Source organism: Vombatus ursinus, unplaced genomic scaffold, assembly GCF_900497805.2.
Source record: "Vombatus ursinus unplaced genomic scaffold, bare-nosed wombat genome assembly UNPS02014810.1, whole genome shotgun sequence".
Lineage (NCBI taxonomy): Eukaryota > Metazoa > Chordata > Mammalia > Diprotodontia > Vombatidae > Vombatus > Vombatus ursinus.
The window spans coordinates 27,304,299-27,325,650 of NW_020954588.1; the positions used below are offsets into that span (position 1 = coordinate 27,304,299).

The window sequence follows — 21,352 nt, forward strand, 5'->3', positions numbered from 1 at the left end:
CCTTTATAGTATTTTATTTTTTCCAATTACATGTAAAGACAGTTTTCAACATTCATTTTTGTAAAATTTTGACTTCCAAATTTTTCTCCCTCCCTCCCTTCCCTCTCACTCCCCAAGACAGCAAGCAATCTGATATAGGCTATACATGTAAAATCATGTTGAAGATATTTTCATATTAGTCATGTTGTGAAAGAAGAATCAGAACAAAAGGGAAAACCACAAGAAAGAAAAAACAAAAAAGTGAAAATAGTATGCTTCAATATGCATTCAGACTCCATAGTTCTTTCTCTGAATGTGGATAGCATTTTCCATTGTGAGTCTTTTGGAATTGTCTTGGATCATCGTATGGCTAAGAAGAGTTAAGTCTATCATAGCTGATCATTACACAATGTTGCTGTTGCTATGTACACTTTTCTCCTTGTTCTGCTCACTTCACTCAGTTTCAGTTCATGTAAGTCTTTCGTTTTTTCTGAAATCCACCTGCGCATCATTTCTTATAGTATAGTAGTATTCCATTACATTCATGTACCACAATTTGTTCAGCCATTCCCCAATTGATGGGCCTCTCCTCAATTTCCAATTCTTGGCCACCACAAAAAGAGCTGCTATCAATATATTTCTACATATGGGTCCTTTTCTCTTTTTTATGAACCCTCTGGGATGCAGACCTAGCAGTGGTATTGCTGGATCAAAGGGTATGCATAGTTTTATAGCCCTTTAGGCAGAGTTCCAAATTGCTTTCCAGAATGGTTGGATCAGTTCACAACTCCACCAACAATGCATTAGTGTTCCAATTTTCCCACATCTTCTTCAACATTCACCATTTTCCTTTTCTGTCATATTAGCCGATCTGATAGGTATGAGGTGGTACCTCTGAGTTGTTTTAATTTGCATTTCTCTAATCAATAGTTATTTAGAGCATTTTTTCATATGACTATACATAGTTTTAATTTTTGCCTCTGAAAACTGCCTGTTCATATCCTTTGACCATTTATCAATTGGAGAAAGACTTGTATTCTTATAAATTTGATTCAGTTCTCTATATATTTTAGAAATAAGGCCTTTATCAGAAACACTAGCTGTAAAAATTGTTTCCCAGCTTTCTGTTTTCTTTCTAATCTTGGTTGCACTGGTTTTGCTTGTGCAAAAACTTTAATTTAATGTACTCAAAGTCCTCCATTTTGCATTTCATAATGTTCTCCATCTCTTGTTTGATCATAAATTCTTCCCTTCTCCATAGATCTGACAGGTAAACTACTCCTTGCTCTCTTAATTTGCTTATGGTATCATCCCTTATGTCTAAATCATATACCCATTTTGATCTTATCTTGGTATAGGGTGTGACATGTTGGTCTATGCCTAGCTTCTGGCATGCTATTTTTCAGTTTTCCCAGCAGTTTTTGTCGACAGAATTCTGAATGCAGTCCAGACTGAACTGGTCTCTAACCTGGGAATGACCAGAGCCAAACAGAGCAGATGAGAGGCAGGTGTGTCAGGACACACAGCAGTTGTATAATTTATTTCAGAGTGAGGAAAATTACTTGAAAGCAAGGAAGAAGGAGGACTTCACATGTTGTGGCACAAGCAATGTTTATATACATAATCGGGCTGGACTATAATGTAAAATTCTTAGGTCTTGAGTAGAGGTTTCCCATGACAGGCTCATGCGTGGACAACGTAGACATGCCTGGGTCCTGTGGGAACAGTCCACAGGGTGATTGTCTCACAGTGGGGTACAGTACCTGGTTCAGTTCACTTAGCTGTTAGAAGGAACAGGGATTGTGAGCAAGTGAAGCAAGGTGATGGATGACTCTCACGGACCCCTGGGAAATAGGGGGCAGCACACACCTGGTGCTTGGTCAAAGGAGTACACTTTGCCAGAGGGTGAGATCATACAGCTCTCAAAGAATTGTTGTTATACCAAGCTGAGGGCACAGCCTGCTTGCTGGGCCTTAGCTCTGGGAAACAGGGTGCCTCCAAAATACTTTGACAGGACTAACCCCAATCTTTTCATATTTTACACAAGGAAATTCCTGGTTCCCATCTCTCTTCCCCCCACCCCCACCCACTGAACTGGTACCTTTCCTTCCGAGAGTCCCTTCCATTTACACCATATTTATCTTGTGTGTGATTTGCCTGTATCTCCCCCATTAGCATATAAACTCCTTGAGGTGAGTGTTATGATTTTACTTTTCTTTGTATGCCCTGTGTGTAGCACAGTGCCTGGCACAAAGTAAGCACTGAAAAAAAAAATGCTTGTTGACTCACCGACACTCCATCACTTCCTTCAGTTAACATCCCTGAATTTCCTCTCTTCAAGGATCTTTCCATAATTAACCAACGTGAACTTACTCTGAGCACTTGATGCATGCTTGTTGATTTACCATTTCCTTTGACCTTGGTCCCCCATCCCATAACTTCATATTTCCTCACCTTACCTATTTCCCGTGATCCTCTGCACCCTACTTCAGCAACAATCAGAGATGGTCACACTCTTGATCTTGTCTTCACCCAAAATTGTACCACTTCCATGTTCATGTACTCTGGAATTCCTTTTTCTGGTTGCAATCTGTTGCATTCTCTCTCTTTACCTTGCAACCCCAAAACCTGTTCTTTTTCTTTACCATGACCTCCAATCTTTCAACCCCTCAAGTCTTTCCTAGGCTATCCTCCTTGTACTGGCTACACTTTCCTCCCTTCTCCATCTTCATCCCTAGGTGAACTAGTTTACTTTCCTCTCCTTTAGAGTCCCTTGTCCCTTTATCCTATTAAAAATCTTGCCCTGCCAAACCTTAACCTTGGATTATTCCTCTGTTCCTATTCACATACTGTTGAATGAAGATAGAAAAAAATCACAAAACTGTCCTGACTTGGTCCTCTATAAATTAATGTTACATAATTTCAACTGGGCACAATGGAATTCTTTTACATGTGTCTAATTGACTCCCTATCATATTCACTACAGAGAGTTTTCTAAACTTTTCCTTTGCTCCTTAAGCCTTATCTGATTCTCTGCTATCCCACCTAAGAAACTTGCTTCATATTTCACTGAAAAAATTTTTTCAACCATCGGCAAGAGCTTCCTCTGAATCTCCCTTTCTCATCTCATATCTCTCAGATATCCCACCACCTTCTCCTCCTGTCCCATAAAGTGGTCCTTCTCCTTGCCAAAGCAAACCTTTCTACATGCACAAATGATCCTATTCAGCTCATCTGTTCCAGAAGGCTGTCACCCTCTGTGGCCCCCACTCTCTCATTAATCTTCAGTCTCTCCCTGTCTACCAGCTATTTCCCTTCTGCCTAGAAACACACCCATGTCTTATCAACACACCCATGTTTCCCCATCCTCATAAAACCCTCACTTGAACCACCCGTCACCGTATCTCTTCTCCCTTTGTGGCTAAACTCCTTGTGAAGGTCATCTCTTCTACTTCCTTTCTACTCACTCTCTTCTACCTTTTTCTGACATTGTTCTCTCCTGGCTTGCCCCCCACCTGTCTGACTACTCCCTCTTAGTATCCTTTGTTCGATTTTTATCCAGGTCACACTCATTAACCATGGGGATCCCCAAAGGCTCTGTTCTGCATCCTCTTCTTTTCTCCCTCTATACTGTTTCACTTGGCAAGCTCATCAGCTTCCATGTATTTAACTCTAATCTCTATGCAAATGATTCACAGATCTATTTGTCCAGCCCTAACCCCTCTGCTGAGTTCCAGTCTCGCATCTCCAACTGCCTACTGGACATCTCAAGCTTGATGTCTCATAAACGTCTTAAATTCAGCATGTCCAAAACTAAACTCATTATATTTCCCCAAAACCCTCCCCTCTTCCTACTATTGAGAGTACTGCCATCTTTCATGTCACCCAGGCTTAATACCTAGGTATCATCCTCAACTCCCCACTTTCTCTCACTGACTCTCTTTATCCGATCAGTTACCAAGCCCTCTCATTATAATCTCCATAATATCTCTCATAAACACTCTTTTCTCTCCTCTGACACTACCACCATCTTGGTGGAGGCCCTCATCGTCTCATACCTAGACTACTGCAATAGCCTACTGGATGGTCTCCCTGCCTTGGTCTCCTCTCTCCACTCCAGGCCATCTTGGACTCAGATGTCAAACAGACCTTCCAAAACAGTGCACATTTGAAAAAGAGGTGGGGGAGGACCCACATGTACAAAAATACTTATAGCAGGGGGCAGTTAGGTGGTGCAGTGGATAGAGCACCAGCTCTAGAGTCAGGAGGACCTGAGTTCAGACCTGGCCTCAGACACTTGACACTTACTAACTGTATGACCCTGGGTAAGCTGATATACATATACATATACATATACATATATATATGTATGTATGTATAAGCTCTTTTTGTGGTGGCAAAGACTTGGAAATTGAGGGGATGTCCGTCAATTGGGGAATGGCTGAACAAGTTGTGGTATATAAATGTAATGGAATACTATTGTGCTCTAAGAAATGATGAACAGGTGAGTTTCAGGAAAATATGGAAAGACTTACATGAACTAATGCTGAGTGAAGTGAGCAGAACCAGGAGAACATTGTACACAGTAATAGCAACATTTTGTGATGATCAGCTATGGTAGATTTAGCTCTTCTCAGCAATACAATGATCCAAGATAATTCCAAAAGACTCATGATGGAAAATGTTAACCACATCCAGAGAAAGAACTATGGGGTCTGAATGCAGATCGAAGCATACTATTTTCACTTTTTTTTGGGAGGGGGCAGTTGTTTGTTTTTTCTTTCTCATGGTTTTCCCCTTTTGTTATGATTCTTCTTTCATAACATGACTAATGTGGAAACATGTTTAACGTGATGGCACTTGTATGACCTCTAGCTTGCTGTCTTGGGGAGGGAAGAGGAAGGAGGGAGGGTGAAAAATATGGAACTCAAAATCTTACAAAAATGAATGTTGAAAACCTAAAAAAAATAGTGTACATCTGACAGTGTCACCCTCCTAGCTAGTCACCTCCATTGACTCCCTATTGCCTCTGGGATCCAATATAAAATCCCCTATTTGGCTTTTAAAGCCCCCCATAAAGTGTACCCTTCTTACCTTTCCAACCTTCTTACCTTACACCACCCCCCTGAACATGCACTGCCATCCAGTGACATTGGACTCCTTGCTGTTCCTTGCTCAAGATACTCTATCTCCTGACTGGGCATTTTCCCCACCTATCCCCCATGTCTGGAAATGTCTTCCTCCTCACCTCCACCTCCTGGATTCCCTGGCTTCCTTCAAGTCCCATTTCTTGCAGGAAGCCTTTCACAGTCCTCCTCAATCTTAGTGCCTTCCCTCCAAGATTATCCCCAACTTATCTTGTACATATCTTGTCTGTATCCTAGCTTTTTGCACATTGTCTCCCCATTAGACTGTGAGATTCTTGAGAGCAGGGACTGTCTTTTGCCTTTCTTCATATCCCCAGCGCACAGCACAGTGCCTGACACAGAGTAGGTGCTTCATAAATCCTTGTTGACTGATTGACTGACTAGCTAACTTCAGTGGTTTGCCCAAGGTCACACATGTGACAGACCCTGGATTTGACCCCTGTCTTCAGGCACCCAATTCAGTATTGACCCCACCACACCATGCTGCCACCATAATAATATGTCTGTCCACAGGGCAAGCAAGATGAGATTCACAAAAACCTAGTGGACATAGACCTTCCTGTGGGATGGGAAGTTACAACAGAGACTTGATATGCATTACTGGAGGATATACTTACATCGATGAGATTGCAGATTAATTTCAGTATTTGCATATCTATTACATAAAAAAAAACAAGATATAACAATCTATTCTCCATCTGTTCTTAGAGGTTTCTCCTTTCTCTGGATCAGAAAAGATACAAAAGAAGTTTTTAAAGAGGTGATTGTGGACACATTTCTCCTAAGTCCCTTTGTCTGGGTTAGTGTTCTGCCTAGGCTGTAAACCCTGGGTGATCAACCCAGGCTTGTTTCCTAGGGGGAAGGTCTATGTGCTTGACTTCTGTTCTAAAACCTCTGCTTTTGCCGAGAGGCTAGGGGAGTTTCCGGGCATGCCCTGGTGTGATTGAGAAGCTGCAGTACGCCAGCCTCCTCAGCAGACTGCAGAGAGTCAAGGAGCAGTCCCAAGTGATTAACCAAGCAATGGCTGACCTGGCCACCATCCCCTATCTCCAAGACATCAGTCAGCAGGATGCTGAGTTGGTGAGGATCTCTTTTAATGTTTGCTTAGAGTTCTCGTTGCCCTAAGCCAAGGGGAGGGATGGTTACTGGGAAGAAAGAGTGCTCATATATAGTCCTAGGACAGCTTAGCCGTTCATCCTCAGATATTCAGTGGAACATGAGCTCTTTGAGGACAAGAATTATTTCATTTTTTTTTGTCTTTGTACCCCTGAGTGCCTAGCACAGATCATATGGGATCATGGATTTAGAGGCTGAAGGGACCTTAGAAGTCATTTAATCTAACCCCTTAATTTTTCATATGAGGAAACTGAGGCCCAGAGAGATTCACGAGCTCATATATTTAGAGCTAAGAGGAAACTTAGAATCCACCAATTTAAACCCCTCATTTTATAGATAGCAGAACTAAGGTCCAGGCTTTCCCAAGGTCACAAAGGTAGTAAGTAAAAAAGACAGGATTTGAACTCAGTTCTCTCTTGACTTCCAGGCACTCTTTCCATCATGTAATGATGCCTCTTAAGTCAGGGAGTGGGAGAACAGGGGTAACATGTTCCACGGTAGAGAGTACAATGGTTTGCCTGAACCGCTGAAGGAATAGAGAAGAATCAGATTATGGGTCTAGATCTGAAAAGAACATTAGACATTATCAAATCTAACTCTTTCATTTTATAGATGAAGGACAGGATCTACAATTTCATTGGTGTAGAGAACTCCAGAAATTTCCTTTTAAAAATTCATGTCAGCACTTTCTCTACAAGTTAGAATCTCAGAGAGTTGGCTAGAGTCCTGAGAAATCAAATGCCTTGACCAGGGTCACACATCTAGTATGTGTCATAGATGGGATTGGAATCCAGGTCTTCCTGGATTCGAGGCCAGCTCTTTATCTTTTACAACTAAATGCCCATATATGGGGTAAATTTTATTTCAGAGGTTCCAAGCTGTTGGGGCACAGTGAAAAAGTGGGCTGAGTATAGAATTGAAGGAGGAGAAAAGACTAGAATTGAATCAAAATTTTGAAATGCATAGTCAAGGGAAGAAGTATTAACAAGCAGGACTTTGAAATAAATGTGTTTTAAATACTTTTTTTTAAAAAGTAAGCTAGGATATTTATTGAAAAAAATAATATGTTTACTATACAATATTTAAAATGAATATCATTTGTATTTTTAAATCACATTGCTAAATTTCTATGATATATTCATATGTATATATAGTATAATAAAATTATTTTTAAAAACAAGCTGTTCCATATACAGTTCCATACACAATGTTATATATGTTCTTTTTTATTTATATGGAAGTGCTCATTTTTTTTTGCATTTTTTAAGCTCCAAAAAATTTTTGATGCGTGTTTGGAAGTTCCCAGAGTAAGAAATGTCTTCTATGAAAATGACTTTTCTTTGGACAACACTAAACATTTATATAACATAGGAGTTATGGTCCTTCTCTCTCAGGACCAAGCAGGCCTCATAATCCCATCAGGGTTCCCAGATATCCTGAGGGTTTGGGAGGAAGGAATTTTTCTCTACTGCCATATGCTCAGGTCTCCATTGGCTATGCTCTCTCCAATTTGTTAGGGGACCAGTTATTGGGATCCCAGTTCAATTTAACCATTTAACACTAAATGAATTTTATAAATGGATATTTGCTTCAAATATATATTAAGAAGAAAAGTACCAATATTCAATATATGTCCTCAAAACTTTAGGACATAATCCAACCTATAGTATACCCAGTCTCTGTGAGGGATTAGGCTCATAGTTTAGCATAATTTAATTTCTATATAGAATTGGTCCTACCAATTTCATGTCAAAGGTGACATCACTGCCAGATAAATCCCTCTTCTGGGATAAAGTCCCCAAATCCCCTCCCAACAATATTCATTTGCTTGGCATACAATAGCTTGTTTGGTCATTCATTAATTGATGAATACCCCCTCTTCAATTTTCCTTTTCTTACTTTACTTTTTCCCTTGTTTAATCCCCAGCCTCCAGAGACAAAGTTTGTTTTGTTTGTGACTATTCCTTCCCCAGTATTATTCTCCCTCTTGACTCCCTCTCTCCTTCTTAGCATACTTTTTGAGTTTTACATTTTTCTACACCAAATTCTTTGTGTGTAAGTTTATGCATGAGTTTGTTCAACCCACTTTTGTCAGTCAGATAAAAGTGAAAATTACTTGATGATTGTCCCCACTCCTTTTTCCATATTTGTACACTCTTCTTGCACAGCTAAATTTTGAGAAATAACTGTGCCTTCTTCTTCATTTCCATATTAATATACATCTTGTACTATCTTGTTTCATTCCCACCTTAAAACTATCGGAACAGAACCAATACTGCAGACGCATTTCTTCTCCTTCGTTATATTATTAGCACTTCATCATCATATAACTCCATCCAATTACTCATACAAATTTATCTTTCTAGGTTTCTCTTGACTCTTTTGGTTGTATTTCAAAGCCTAGCTCTGGTTTTTTATCTAGAATGTTTAAAAATCCTCTATGCTATTAAAGGCTCCTTTTTCCTTTCTCAGATTATACTCAACTTTGCACAGGGTGAGTTGTTGATTGTAAAACTATTTGTTTTGCTTTTTAGAATACTATCTTCCAAGATCTCTTCTCATTTGTAATAGAAGCTACCAAGTCTTGTATGATCTGGACTATGGTTCTTTGGTACCTGAACTCTTTCTTTCTGACTGCTGGCAGTATATTTTCTTTGATGAGAAAACACTAGATTTTGTCAATGACATTCATGAGACTTTGCTTGTGTGACTTTTCAGGAAGTGATAATTCCTCTTTTCAGTTTGCCCTCTGGATTGAATAGATCTGAGACGTTTTCATTTATGAATTCTTCAACTGTAGTGCTCAGGCTTTTTTTAATCATGATTTTCAAGGAATTCAATGCCTTTTAAAACTTCTCTTTCCTTGACCTGTTTTTACAGATCAGTTGTTTTTTATATCAGATATTTTATATTTTCCTCTATTTCATTTAATACTTCGATTTTGTTCTAATATTTCTTATTGACTCATGGAGTCATTAATTTCTGTTCTGGCTATTGTGGATTTTAGGGCATCTGTTATTTGGGTAAGGTTTGCAATTTTCTGTTCCAAGTTACTTATTCTCCTTCATGCTAATGATTATCTCCAATTTATCTTGTACATATCTTATTTGTTCGTAGTTGTCTACACCATTAGACTGCAAGTTCATTGAAGGCAGAGACTATGTTTCTGCTTTTCTTTGTATCTCCATTGCTTAGAACATTGCCTAATGTTCTAAGAAACTTAGTAAATGCTTATTGACTTGTCTCGATTTCAGAGTCTTCATTTTATTTAGTATCACTTAATTCATTTTTGCAAAGGCATCTGCATGGAGCAGTGGGTAGAGTATTGAGCCTATGGTCAGTAAGACCCGAGTTTGAATCCAGCCTCAGACATTTACTAGTTGTGAGACCCCAGTAAAGTCACCTCACCTCTGTCTGTCTCAGTTTCCTCATCTTTAAAATGGGGGTAATAATAGCATTTACCTCCCAGAGTTGTTGTAATGATTAAATGAGGTAATAAAGTACTTAGCACAGTACCTGCACGTAGTAGGTGCTATAAAAATGTTAGTTATTATTAAAGCCTTTCTGGAAAATCCATTTTAATTTGATTCTCTACTTAAAGTTATTGTGAGGTTACTCTCTTCTTCAAGGTTGGATTTTGGGGTATTTCTGAATCTATAATAATTCTTTATAGGGATTGATATCTCCTGTTTACTCCTCTGTCCAGCCTTAGTACCTGAATAGGGGCTTTGTAACAGGGCCAGGCTCTTTCCTCTTGAATGGAGTGGGTAGCCTGATTTGGTCTCCACTTTGGTTTCAGCACTAAGCTTCATTCCTGGAATATGTACATACCAAGGGATTGGGAATAGGTTTCAGCCCCTCCCCTCCGGATCTTGGAGGTTCAGAGGGCTGAATCTTCAGGGTCCTCTGTGACATCTCAAGACAGGCCGCTGGGGATCTTGGAGCCCCTGGGCTTGGGTATACTAGTTTGAGCACTGCCTCAACCTCATCAGTCACTGATGCTCCTTATTGCTCCCAGGGTCCATGCTGTGGGTTTCCAATCACCTTGACTCTTTCCCATGGGAGTATTCTGCTTTTGTTTCCTCTGAATGCAGAGTCTTTCAGGCTGCAAGTGTGCCTGGTCATTATGAAAGACTTTTTTTTTTCAAATATACATTCTTAAGAAACTCCTCCTGGGAGCCTCCATCCATTCCCCAGGGTTACACAGATAGTAACCATCTAGTGGCTGCTGGTTGGCTGGCCAATCTCCCTGGTACCCACACTCAAAATGATCAGCCTAGGCTTCTAGGCTCCAGCATCATCGGGAAGTGAGCTGTCCCTTGCTGGGACCCTGTGTCTGTGCTTGACCATGCAAAATTATTCCTTTTTACTACATTGCTTTGCAGCCACATGTGATGGTTTAAACCTGGAATTTGATTAGCCTTGGTCTTGGAAAATTAGAGAGTTTTTGCCTCATCTGATTGTTAGCGGTGTCTTAAAAAAGAGAGATCTTATTCTTTTGAAACAAAAAGCCAGGGAAAGAACTTAAATGAGCTCCATCCTTTGAGAGGCAATAAAAACATCTCAATTTTGCCGTTTTCCTCTAGTGAGCTTTTACATGATGCCGAGAATTATGATACATTAGCCTCGGGAGAAAATACTAAAAAATCATCCATATACTGCAGAGCATTCCCCAAGAGAATTTGGTACAGCCACTGTTCTTTACAGCCCAAATCTGTTTTTACAAAACATCCACACTTCTTGCATTAAAGCCTATGTGTTGAGGACGGATGTTCTAGGGGAATTTTCTCAGCATTCAATATTTTGTACCCATAATAATAGTGCTCGGCAGCGGCTGAGGCAGAGATATGAGGTGACTACGTTTGCCCGTCTGACGGCTGAGTAATAAAATCATCAGCGTACAAATGATTTTTTAATTAGGTTTTAATCTGTGCGTTTAGAGAAGTTATTTCTGTGTGAATCCCACCCTGATCATCTTTATCTTGCCTCCACAGCTGCAATCGCTAATGTCAGATGCTATGGACACCCTTGAAGGAAGAAGGAATGGTAAAGAACGGGTGTGGAATAAAATACAGAAGGTAAATAAAGCTTTACAGCTGGGCACAGAGGAGAGAGAGAGTGGGTTACTCGGGGTCAGTGTCCATTTGGGGTCAGTTACATATGTCAAGAAGGTAGAAAGAAAGTTCTCTGGTTACTCTGCCCATCCCCAGCATCAAGCAGGGGTTTATTTATTCGGTTGTGTTGCCTCAAGTCTCCTTCTTTTCCAACAGATTGTGACTCTTTGGTTTCCTGGTTCTTCATTATCCCACACTCCTCCTCATTTTCACTATCTCCTTCTTCCATCCCAGTCATTTTACTTTCTTTTTTTTCCTTCAGAGTCTTTCTTTAATAATGTTTTAATTCTTTTCTTTATCACACAAAGATAATGGCTAAATTACAGGGGGAAATGAGTTCAGTGAGGTTCTGGTGGCAGGACTTCAATCCAGCTGTTTCATAATCACCTCCAGACCCCAAGTCACAGCTGGTCCTTTACAATGTGGTGTTGGACCTGCCACCCCCACCCACCCACCCATCAGTACTGAGGAGGTGCTCTGGATAAGGCTCTTCCAGGTCTGCACCTACAGATCAAGTCTTTGGGGTCTTTAGGACCAAACTTGTGATTTCACTGGTGTAGGGAACTTTCCCTTACAAGGTCAATGAAGGTCAGCACCTGCTTTGTCACTTAGAGCTGTAGGGAGTGGCTACCTGGGCTGTAACTTGAGCCCAAAACCTTCCTGATGGATTCCAGCTCTCAACCCTCTATTCCATGCTACTTTTTAAAAAAAGAAAGACTATGGTAGGGGCAGCTAGGTGGCACAGTGGATAGAGCTCTGGCCTTGGAGTCAGGAGGACCTGAGTTCAAATCCAGCCTCAGATACATAACACTTATTAGTTGTGTGACCCTGGGCAAGTCACTTAACCCCATTGCTTAGCCAAAAAAAAAAACAAATCTGGCCTCACACACTTGACACTTACTAGCTGTGTGACCCTGGACGAGTCGCTTAACCCCCTATGGTCTCACCAAAAAAGGGGAAAAAAAGACTATTGTACCCAGTATTCCCAGGCATTCTCCCATCCAAGTACTAACCTAGACCAGTGCTGCTCAGTGTCCAAGATCGGAGGAGATCATGGCATGTCAACCAGATCATTTTTTTTTAAACTTAGACCTGCATTTCCGTTGGCATATGGAGCTCCCAGCGAGGAAACACCCTATGTTGGCATAGATGCACGTCTGCTCCCTGGTGTTCCTCATACACATCCCTCCATCTACAGATTGTGCCTATTCACTTGTTGGTCCCCATCCCCAGAATGCTGTTCATCCTCACCACCATCTCCTGGCTGCCTTGATTTCGGTCAAGACTCAGTGTAAATCTTACCTTCTAAAGAAAGCCACTTGCAGGTGCCCCTGCTGCTACTGCCCTCCTTTTGAGGTTGCCTTCCAATTCCACTATACATACATGTATACACATTTATACTATACTATATTATGTTATAATAATACCAGATGGTTTCCAGAACATAGTACAGTATGTACTTATATAACATACCATATATTACTGTAACATAGTATTTTGTTGTTCAGTCGTGTCCAATACTGGCTGACCCTGTGGACCGTACCACATCAATACTGTCCATGGCAAAGATACTGGAGTGGTTTGCCATTTCCTTCTCCAGTGGATTAAGGCAAACAGAGGTTAAGTGACTTGTTCAGGGTCACACAACTAGTAAGGATCTGAGGCTGGATTTGAATTCAGGTCTTCCTGACTCCAGGCCTAGCGCTCTATCCCCCGAGCCATCAGCTATCCCCATAACATAGCATAACATAGCATAGCATGGCATAGTATAATATAAACATGTGTATACATGTCTGTATAGTAGAAGCGGGAGGTAATCTCAGAAGGAGGGCACTAGGAGCAGGGGCGACTGGGAGGAGCTTTCTATACCATAACATAGTATCTCATGGTATGGTATGATATCAACATGTACACATACACATACATGTATAAATATACTGCTATAGTATGGCTGTATTATATTATGCTACATTTTGTTGTTATTTTATGCTTGACTTCAGCCCATCTTTCCAGATTGATTTCTCATCATTCCTTTTATGGACTCCAAGATTCAACCAAGTGGGATATTCCAAGTACAGAATATTGCATGTCCAGACTTTTTATCTTTCCATGTGTGGAGGGCTCTCCCTCTTGGGATCCAGAGCTCCCATCATGGCTCAGCTCCAGTGCTCCCTCTTAAAAGGAGCCTTTCCTGATCCTGTCCATGCTCTATCCACTGAAATTACTCTTTCTTCACTTTATATATCTTTTGTATTTCCTTACCTCCATATATGCAATGTCCTCTCAGTAGAACATAAGCTTCTTGAGGGCAGGGACTATTTACTTCTTATCTTGCTAGAGAAGTCTCTTATACATAGTAGTTTTTACCTAAGGTATGTTGAATTCAAGGTCTCATTGTTTTAAGAGTTTTCCAAAGTTCTAGCAAATTACTCAGGTGCCTTTTAAATCAAGCAAGGTGCTATGGGGGTGTTGCAAAGGGGAAGGGGGTGTCTTAAAGCCTCAAGAGGTTTTGTTGGTACATATAATTGTGAAACACCCAAAGCATGATTGGGCAAGTGATAGACAGTGACCTCGTCTCCTTGGCTGAACATTTGAGCTCATATAGAATCAGTTGCAGGATAGACACAGGTTGGCTATATTGGATCCCCAAAGATTCTACAAGGAATTAGATCCATCAGATTTGGAATAACGAAAGGCATTAACCACCCTTGGACTTCAGAGATATCATATGATGGTCCATCTGCCTATGGAGAATTTCCCAAAAAAAGCAAGAGCTTAGAAGAGGAAATATGAAGTGAAGAGAGTTAACTGTTCAGAAGTTTGTCCACAATTATAGGAGGGACAGTGTGGAATCATGCTCTGAAAATAGGAATTGGCCAGAATAGATGAATATTTGTGTGTATGAGTTTTAAACATGGAAAGTAAACACAAAGCAGAACATGTAAGCAAGGAATTCAATTCAGGAAACATTTATTAAACACCTACTATTGCTAGATACTGGCCATACAATGCTAAAAAATTACATAGTCTCTACTCCTTAGCAGGTCACATTCTAGGAGAAAGATTCAGTGGGAAAAAGTACCCAACTCAGAATGCTGAACTTGAAATCATGGGACCTGGGTTCAAATCCTTGCTCAACCACTAACTACCTGCATCATCTCTCTGGGCTTTAGTGTTCTCTTCCGTGAAATGAGAGAGTCTCACCGAAAGGTCTCTAAGGATCCTTCCAGTTCACCATCCTTTGAGACACAGCATATCCACCAATAATTAATATAAGAAAGGAAGTGATTGAGGGAAAGAAAAGAAATACTAAGGGCTCTGGAAAAGTCTGAGGAGGATAGTTAGGAAGTTCATTCAGTCTAAGAGGCTTAAACCTGTGTGACCAGAAGGATTGAAGGGAACATTGTTGAAGTAATGGGAGATAGATTTGATTGGCAGCTGCCTTTAGAATGGTTTGAAGAAGAGAAAGGAGGAGGCGGCCAAAGGGTGGAGGAGGAACAAGGTCAGAAATCTCATGCCAGAGGGAGATACAACCATGGGTATCCTTGGCCACTACAAAGGTTCAGGAATATGCCGTTGGGTATGTTGCCCACTTTGGGTGAGAGAAGCAGAGAGTTTATGCACAGACTTCTCCCTGTCCTCCCACCCCCACCAACATCTCATATCTACTTTGTATATAACTATGCATATGTGCTCTGTCTTTTTAGAAAGTAAGATCCTTGAGAGTTGGGTCCGTTTTTGCACTTTTCCTTAGATCACTAACACCGCCCACATGGTAGGCACTTAAATGCTTACTGATTGAACCATTATCCTATCAATTTGCCCAGATCTGTGACTGCATCTTGATCCTTTGAGAGACTGGTACCTAGATTTCCCATTAGCTGGAGATTGTAGGCTATGTTAGTGTCTATAAAGTACTTTTTCCATTTTTTGATTGGGAAATTTAATAGCATGCTGCTGGGATTCATATAATATCCCCTGCTTAAAAGAAGGTGCTTGGAGTGGATAGAGCACCAGCCCTGGAGTCAGGAGCACCTGAGTTCAAATATGGCCTCAGACACATAATATTTCTTAGCTGTGTGACTCTGGGCAAGTCACTTAACCCCAATTGCCTCAAAAAAAAAAAAGAGGAGGTGCTTGGTCTGGAAAAACCTCGATGAGTTGCTATCTGCATCAGGGGAGGGACTTTCCACACTGAGAGTTTCTTGCACTGCCAAAACCATGACCCCACTATGAATCTATCAGAGCGTTTATAAGCAGTGAAAGACCTCTACAATGTGGAAGAATTCTGACCACATGTACATGACAATTTAAATACTATGTAGTACAGAGCAAGCCTCCCAAAAATGCTAATTAATTTCACACAAGGGATTTTGCTGCTCAAATTTCTCATTCAATCCCAAGTCTTTCCTGGGTTGTGAGTCTTACCTGCTGTCACAGCCTGGAATCTGTCCAGTAGACTGGGGTCATTGAGCATCAGTGTGAATATGCAAAGAGTAATCCACTCATACTGGAGAGTGTAAGCCCCTTGAGGCAGGAAGAGGCTCTCCTCTGTCTCTGTGTCTCTAGAAGCCTAGCGCAGTGTTTGATAAGTGCTTAATAAATTCTTGTTGATTGACTGATTGATGTGAAACGGACCCCATCCTTTGCTCAGGACTGGTGGAGGGCATAAATACAGTGGGCTCCATCACTTCCAACGTCCTGGCCTTTGCCCCTTTCTTTTCCCACTGGTGATATCCACTTCTGATGCGCAGTGACCTTGACTTCCCCCCCTTCTTCCTATCAAAATGGGCTCTCAGGAAAAGGTGAGCTATCATGGCAGGATGAGATGAACACTGAATTTAGAAGTAGAGGAACAGGTTTCCAGTTCCTGCGGGGTTATTCACTGCCTTGCCACTAGCCACTCTGGGCCGCTACTTTCTCATCTTTAAAATAAAGGTGTAGGACTACACAGTCTTTAAGGCCCTTTCCAGCTCTTAAAACCCTGTGATAATCTTGAAAACTCATTTACACGTAAATGGATCTTATAAACTCATGCATATAGAAATGACTAATAATAATTATGACCAGAAGAGCACAGATTTAGAGCTAGAAGGAACCTCACAGTACATCTAGTGAAACCTCTTCATTTTACTCATGGGGAAAATGAGAAAGGAAATAACTTCCCCAAGGCTGTTGAGTCATTTAAGTCATGTCTGACTCTTCCTGACCCCATTTGGGGTTTTCTTGGCAAAGATCCTGGAGTGGTTTGTCATTTCCTTCTCCAGCTCATTTTACAGATGAGGAAACTGAGGCAAACAGGGTGAAGTGACTTGCCCAGGGTCACCCAACTAGCAAGTGTCTGAGGCCAGCTTTGAACTCACAAAGATGAAGCTTCCTGACTCCAGGCCCTGTGCACTATGGCACCACCTAGCTGCCCTAAGTGGCAGTGCTGGAATTTGAACCCAGTTCCTCTGATGCTAAAACCTGTATTCTTTCCACTGTATTCCAACATTACTCCCCCTTAATTAGTTGTATTTTTTTTACCAGAAATTAAAATTTTTAACCTAAATGACTTAGGTTAAATTCCAGTGGTGTAATTTCAGCCATCAGTCTTGGGGAAAGGATTTGGAGAGACAGTGGGACTTTCAGAGAGATCCTGAAATGATATCCCATCGATGGTCATCTGCCTTGCTCATGTGTGAGGCTAGCCCTGACCACACCTTCCTAGGCAAGGCCATCTGTCAGGTCCTCGGGGCTGGGATCTCCTACTTCCCACTGGTGGCAGACTAGAATTCTGAGATCATGTCTTGTGTCACATTTGGGGGAAACTGGAATAGACAGTCCATTCCCAGTCACAAACTAGAGTACACCCCCAGAAAATCAGGGGAAGGGCAGAAGCAAAAAGGGTAGAGAAGCTGGGGGCTTATGGGAGCTGACAGGGCCACCCCACCTCACCTCCCCATCAGAGGACTTGAAAGCAACCCATCTTCCCAAGAGCCCTAGTAATGAAAGTAGGTTTCCAACGTAGGTTCTTATAAAGTCTTCAGGAAGATAGTGGGGATAAGAAGGAGCAGGGAGTCCAATTTCTCCCAAGGTCTTTTAATTTGGTTAATGTGAATCCACCAAGGATTCTAGTATCACTTTCAGACAATTCCAGGAGCAAGTAAGTAATTTCCTCTTGGTGCAATAGAGTTCATTTGCATGTGCAAAAAGGAAGAAAAAAAAAATTTAAACCGTAATTGTACGAGCTATACTATGTGCTCATTTTAAACCCTCTAGAAGTTGGTATCAACATCACTACCTCTGAGATCTGTTATTTGTAATAGAAACAGCTGCTGTACCTAATGAAAACACTTGAAATTTTCATTTGAAGCAACAGAATTATAGCGGCACCTCCAAGTTCCGCGTAGTTAAAGGGTCTGTCAAAATTCTCATTACCTACCACAATTTTCAAGACTCCGCTTTGTTATAGGCCTATAAAAAAAAACCTATCAGGAGGAAACTTGATTCATGAATGCTGACCTCCCAGATTCATTTCCATTCCTTTGATGTTTGACAAGAGAGCAAGGGAGGGTGCTTGAAATTCTGATTTTTTTTAACCTGATTTGCCAGGACTCTGGAGATTTTCTTGACTTCTCAGGATTTCCATTTCTTGCCAATTAGCTCGTAAGAAAAAAAAATGGTTATTATTTCAGGAACCCATGATTGTATTTAAAAAGAAATGAACTTTTAATCAGAATGTCTGGAATACACTCTCTCTTCACCCTATCTCTTAGAAGTTCCCGCCACCTTCAGAGTACACGGACCACTTCTCACGTGAAGCTTTTCCTGATCACTTATTACCTGTGTGAATTCGGGCAAGTCACTCTGCTCTCCACACCTCAGTTTTTACATCTATTAAATGAGGGGTTTGGATTAGATACCCTTTCCGACTCTAAATTCAATAATTCATCTGTGGCCCTATGATCCCCACTTTCCAAACTGTTAGTGTTTTTTCTCTCTTGAAATTGTTTTGTATAACTTTTTATATAGTTGGCATTTACTGTGGAAATGTTAGTAACAATAACAATAATAACCTGCATTTATATAGCATTTTAAGGTCGGCAAAACACTCTACAAATACTATCTCTTTTTAGCCTACTTATCCAATTTTATCCTCTATGCTGGTGATTCTCAACCTTATTTTTCCAGCCCTAAACTCTTGACTGACCTCCAGACTCACATCTCCAACTGCCTTTTGGATATCTCCAACTGGATGTCCAATAGACATATTGAAACCCAATATATTTAAAACTGATCTCATTATCTTTCAAACTTCCCTATTACTGTTAAGGGTGCCACCATCCTCCCGGTCTCCCAGGCTTATAACTGAGCTGTCACCCTTGACATCTCACTATCTCTCATGTCAAATCTGTTGCCGAGGCCTGTTAATTTTACCTTTGTAACATCTCTTGAATATGTTCCCTTCTCTCCTCTGACACTGCCACTCCTCTGGTGAAAGCTCTCATCACCTTATAGCCTGGACTATCACAATAGCCTGCTGGTGCATCTGCCTGCTCGAAATCTTTCCCTATTCAAATCCATTCTCCATTCAGCCACCCAAGTGATTTTCCTAAAACGCAGGTCCAACCATGTCACCTCACACATACACACTCAAAAAACTCCAGTGCTTCCCTATCACTTCCAGAATCAAATATAAAATCCTCTGTTTGAAATTCAAAATCCTTCATAACTACCCCCCACTTCTAGTCTTTTTACCCTTCCCCTCCCACACACATACATATACACACACAGTATATTCTTGGGATCCAGTGACCCTGGCCTCTGTATTGTACGAGGAACAAGACACTCCCTTCTCTCCACTCTGGGCACTTTGCTTGGCTGTCTCACATACCTGGAATGCTCTTGCTCCTTATCTCCACCTCTTGGTGGCTTCCTTCAAATCCCAACTAAAATCCCACCTTCTGCAAGAAGTCTTTCCCAACCAACCTCTTTCAATTCCAGTGCCTTCCCTCTCAATTATTTCCTGTTCAGTCTATGTATATATAGCTTGTTTATATAGATTGTTTGAATATTGTGTGCCCCACTAAATTGTGAGCTCCTTGAGGGAAGGGACTGCCTTTTGCTTTTCTTCGAATCTTCAGTGCTTAGCATAGATAGAGCCTGGCACATAATAAGTGCTTAAAAGTTTATCGATGACTAGCTGACTGACTGGTCCTCACAACAACCCTGGAAGCAGGTGCTATTATTACCCCCATTTTGCAGATGAAGAAATTGAGATAGGTAGAGGTCAAGTGACTTACCCATCATCCACAGCTAGTAAGCGTCCAGAGTTCAATTTAAACTAAGGTTTTCTTGACTTCAGGTCCAAAACTCTATCCACTGTGCTACCTTGCTAGGTCCTTAAGGACAGAGATTGTGTTGATTTTGTGCTCATATCTATCCCCAATGCCTCGCATAATTCCTTGCACATAGTACGTGAATAAATACTTATTGAATTTAATTGAACTGAGTTTGCTGGCCTGATCATTTCAATGAGGAAAAGTGAATTATTGTATTAGTGGAGGAGACTTCATAGCTGTCATATTATATTCAGAGAATTTACAGTTCCCCATATGCAACCTTCCTTCTTCCCCCCTCGCCAATCCATCCTCCACACACAGTTACCAAAAGGATGATTCTGAAACCCAGAACCCCCTTCTGTGTTATGTCAGTTACTGCCCTTCCTTGTGTGGATGAAGGCTTCAGGAAGATTAAGTGACAGAAGAGAAGCCCAGAGACCAGCTCTAAGTGAAAGGGGGCGGGGGGATCATTTTTCTCCTTGGCATTTTCAGACCTTAGAAAAACACTCTTTTGTGAAGATGAAAAGCCATAGAGATTCATATCAACTAGAGACCAGAGAAGTTTTTCTCATTTAGTCCATTCTCTGATACATCCCCTCTGTAATATGTCACGAGCACCCCATGCTGTGGATTGAGCCTTGTAAGATGCCAGAGATGTCACATTAACTAACTCCCTCTGCGCATGGGTCTGCCGATGGATGTGAGACATTATTAAATGAACTTCATCAATAAGAAAGAAAAGGAATTAAGGGGGATAAATGACAATGAAAAAGGTTTAAATGGGCTTAAGAATATTTTAAAAAGTTATCACGCTGCACAGTGATTCCCAATTGCTCCTACTTTAAGAGCAGGGGTCCACAATGGATGGGGACTGTCCCAGCTCTTTTCATATCCTTTTAATCTCTCTCTCTCTCTCTCTCTCCATGAGTTCAATTATCATCTCAACTCAGGTCTATATATCCAGTCATAGTCCTACTCCTGAGTCATTTCAAACTAGATGTCTCGAAGGAATTTCAAACTCATTAGGTCCAAAACAGAACTCATCATCTTTTCTCCAAAAGTTATCCCTCTTCCAAACGTCCTTATTTCTGTTGAGGAAACCACCATCCTTCTAGATACTAAGTCTCACAGCTTCAGAATCATTCCAACTCCCCATTCTCTCTCATATACCACATACCCAATCACTTGCCAAGTTTGTGTCCTGTACTTCCACAACATCTCTTGCACCTGTCCTGTTCTTTTCCCTCATTAGAGCATTTTTTGTATGCATGTTTTCCACCCTTAGAAAAAAATTCCAGAATTTTTTTTCTTTTGTTTCCATTTTGCTTCCTGGTGGTCCATGATGCTGGCTGAAGCACAGTGAACCCAAATTGATGGAATGGTAGCATATTATTCTGCCTCTTTTCCATATCTTTCCACTGAACATCAAACCTGAGGCTGATTACACCACACTTATTTAATCTGGCCATGAGGTTTGTAGCAATCCTTCTGGCTCTATGGTCATCAGTGATATCAAATCAACCAATGTTACCATGCTTCCTTATAGTTAAGAACTGAACAATTGCTTTAGAGCACAATCTAATGAGAACCTAGAATTTTCCTCGCTCCTTTGCATTGTTGATGCTTTGAGAACATCAGCCAGGAAGTTCATGTATGTCATGGTGGCATCTCT

The 21,352-nt window shown here is 41.0% G+C and overlaps 1 protein-coding gene across 1 annotated transcript in view; it reads left to right on the forward strand.

Moving 5' to 3' along the window:
• SPATA16 (spermatogenesis associated 16) overlaps positions 1 to 21,352 on the forward strand; it is a 256,503-nt gene that overhangs the window by 211,708 nt on the left and 23,443 nt on the right. The window contains exons 8-9 of the mRNA XM_027875661.1: positions 6,042 to 6,206; positions 11,237 to 11,320. Coding sequence (XP_027731462.1) covers positions 6,042 to 6,206; positions 11,237 to 11,320 — 249 coding nt within the window. The remainder of the gene's footprint in view (positions 1 to 6,041; positions 6,207 to 11,236; positions 11,321 to 21,352) is intronic.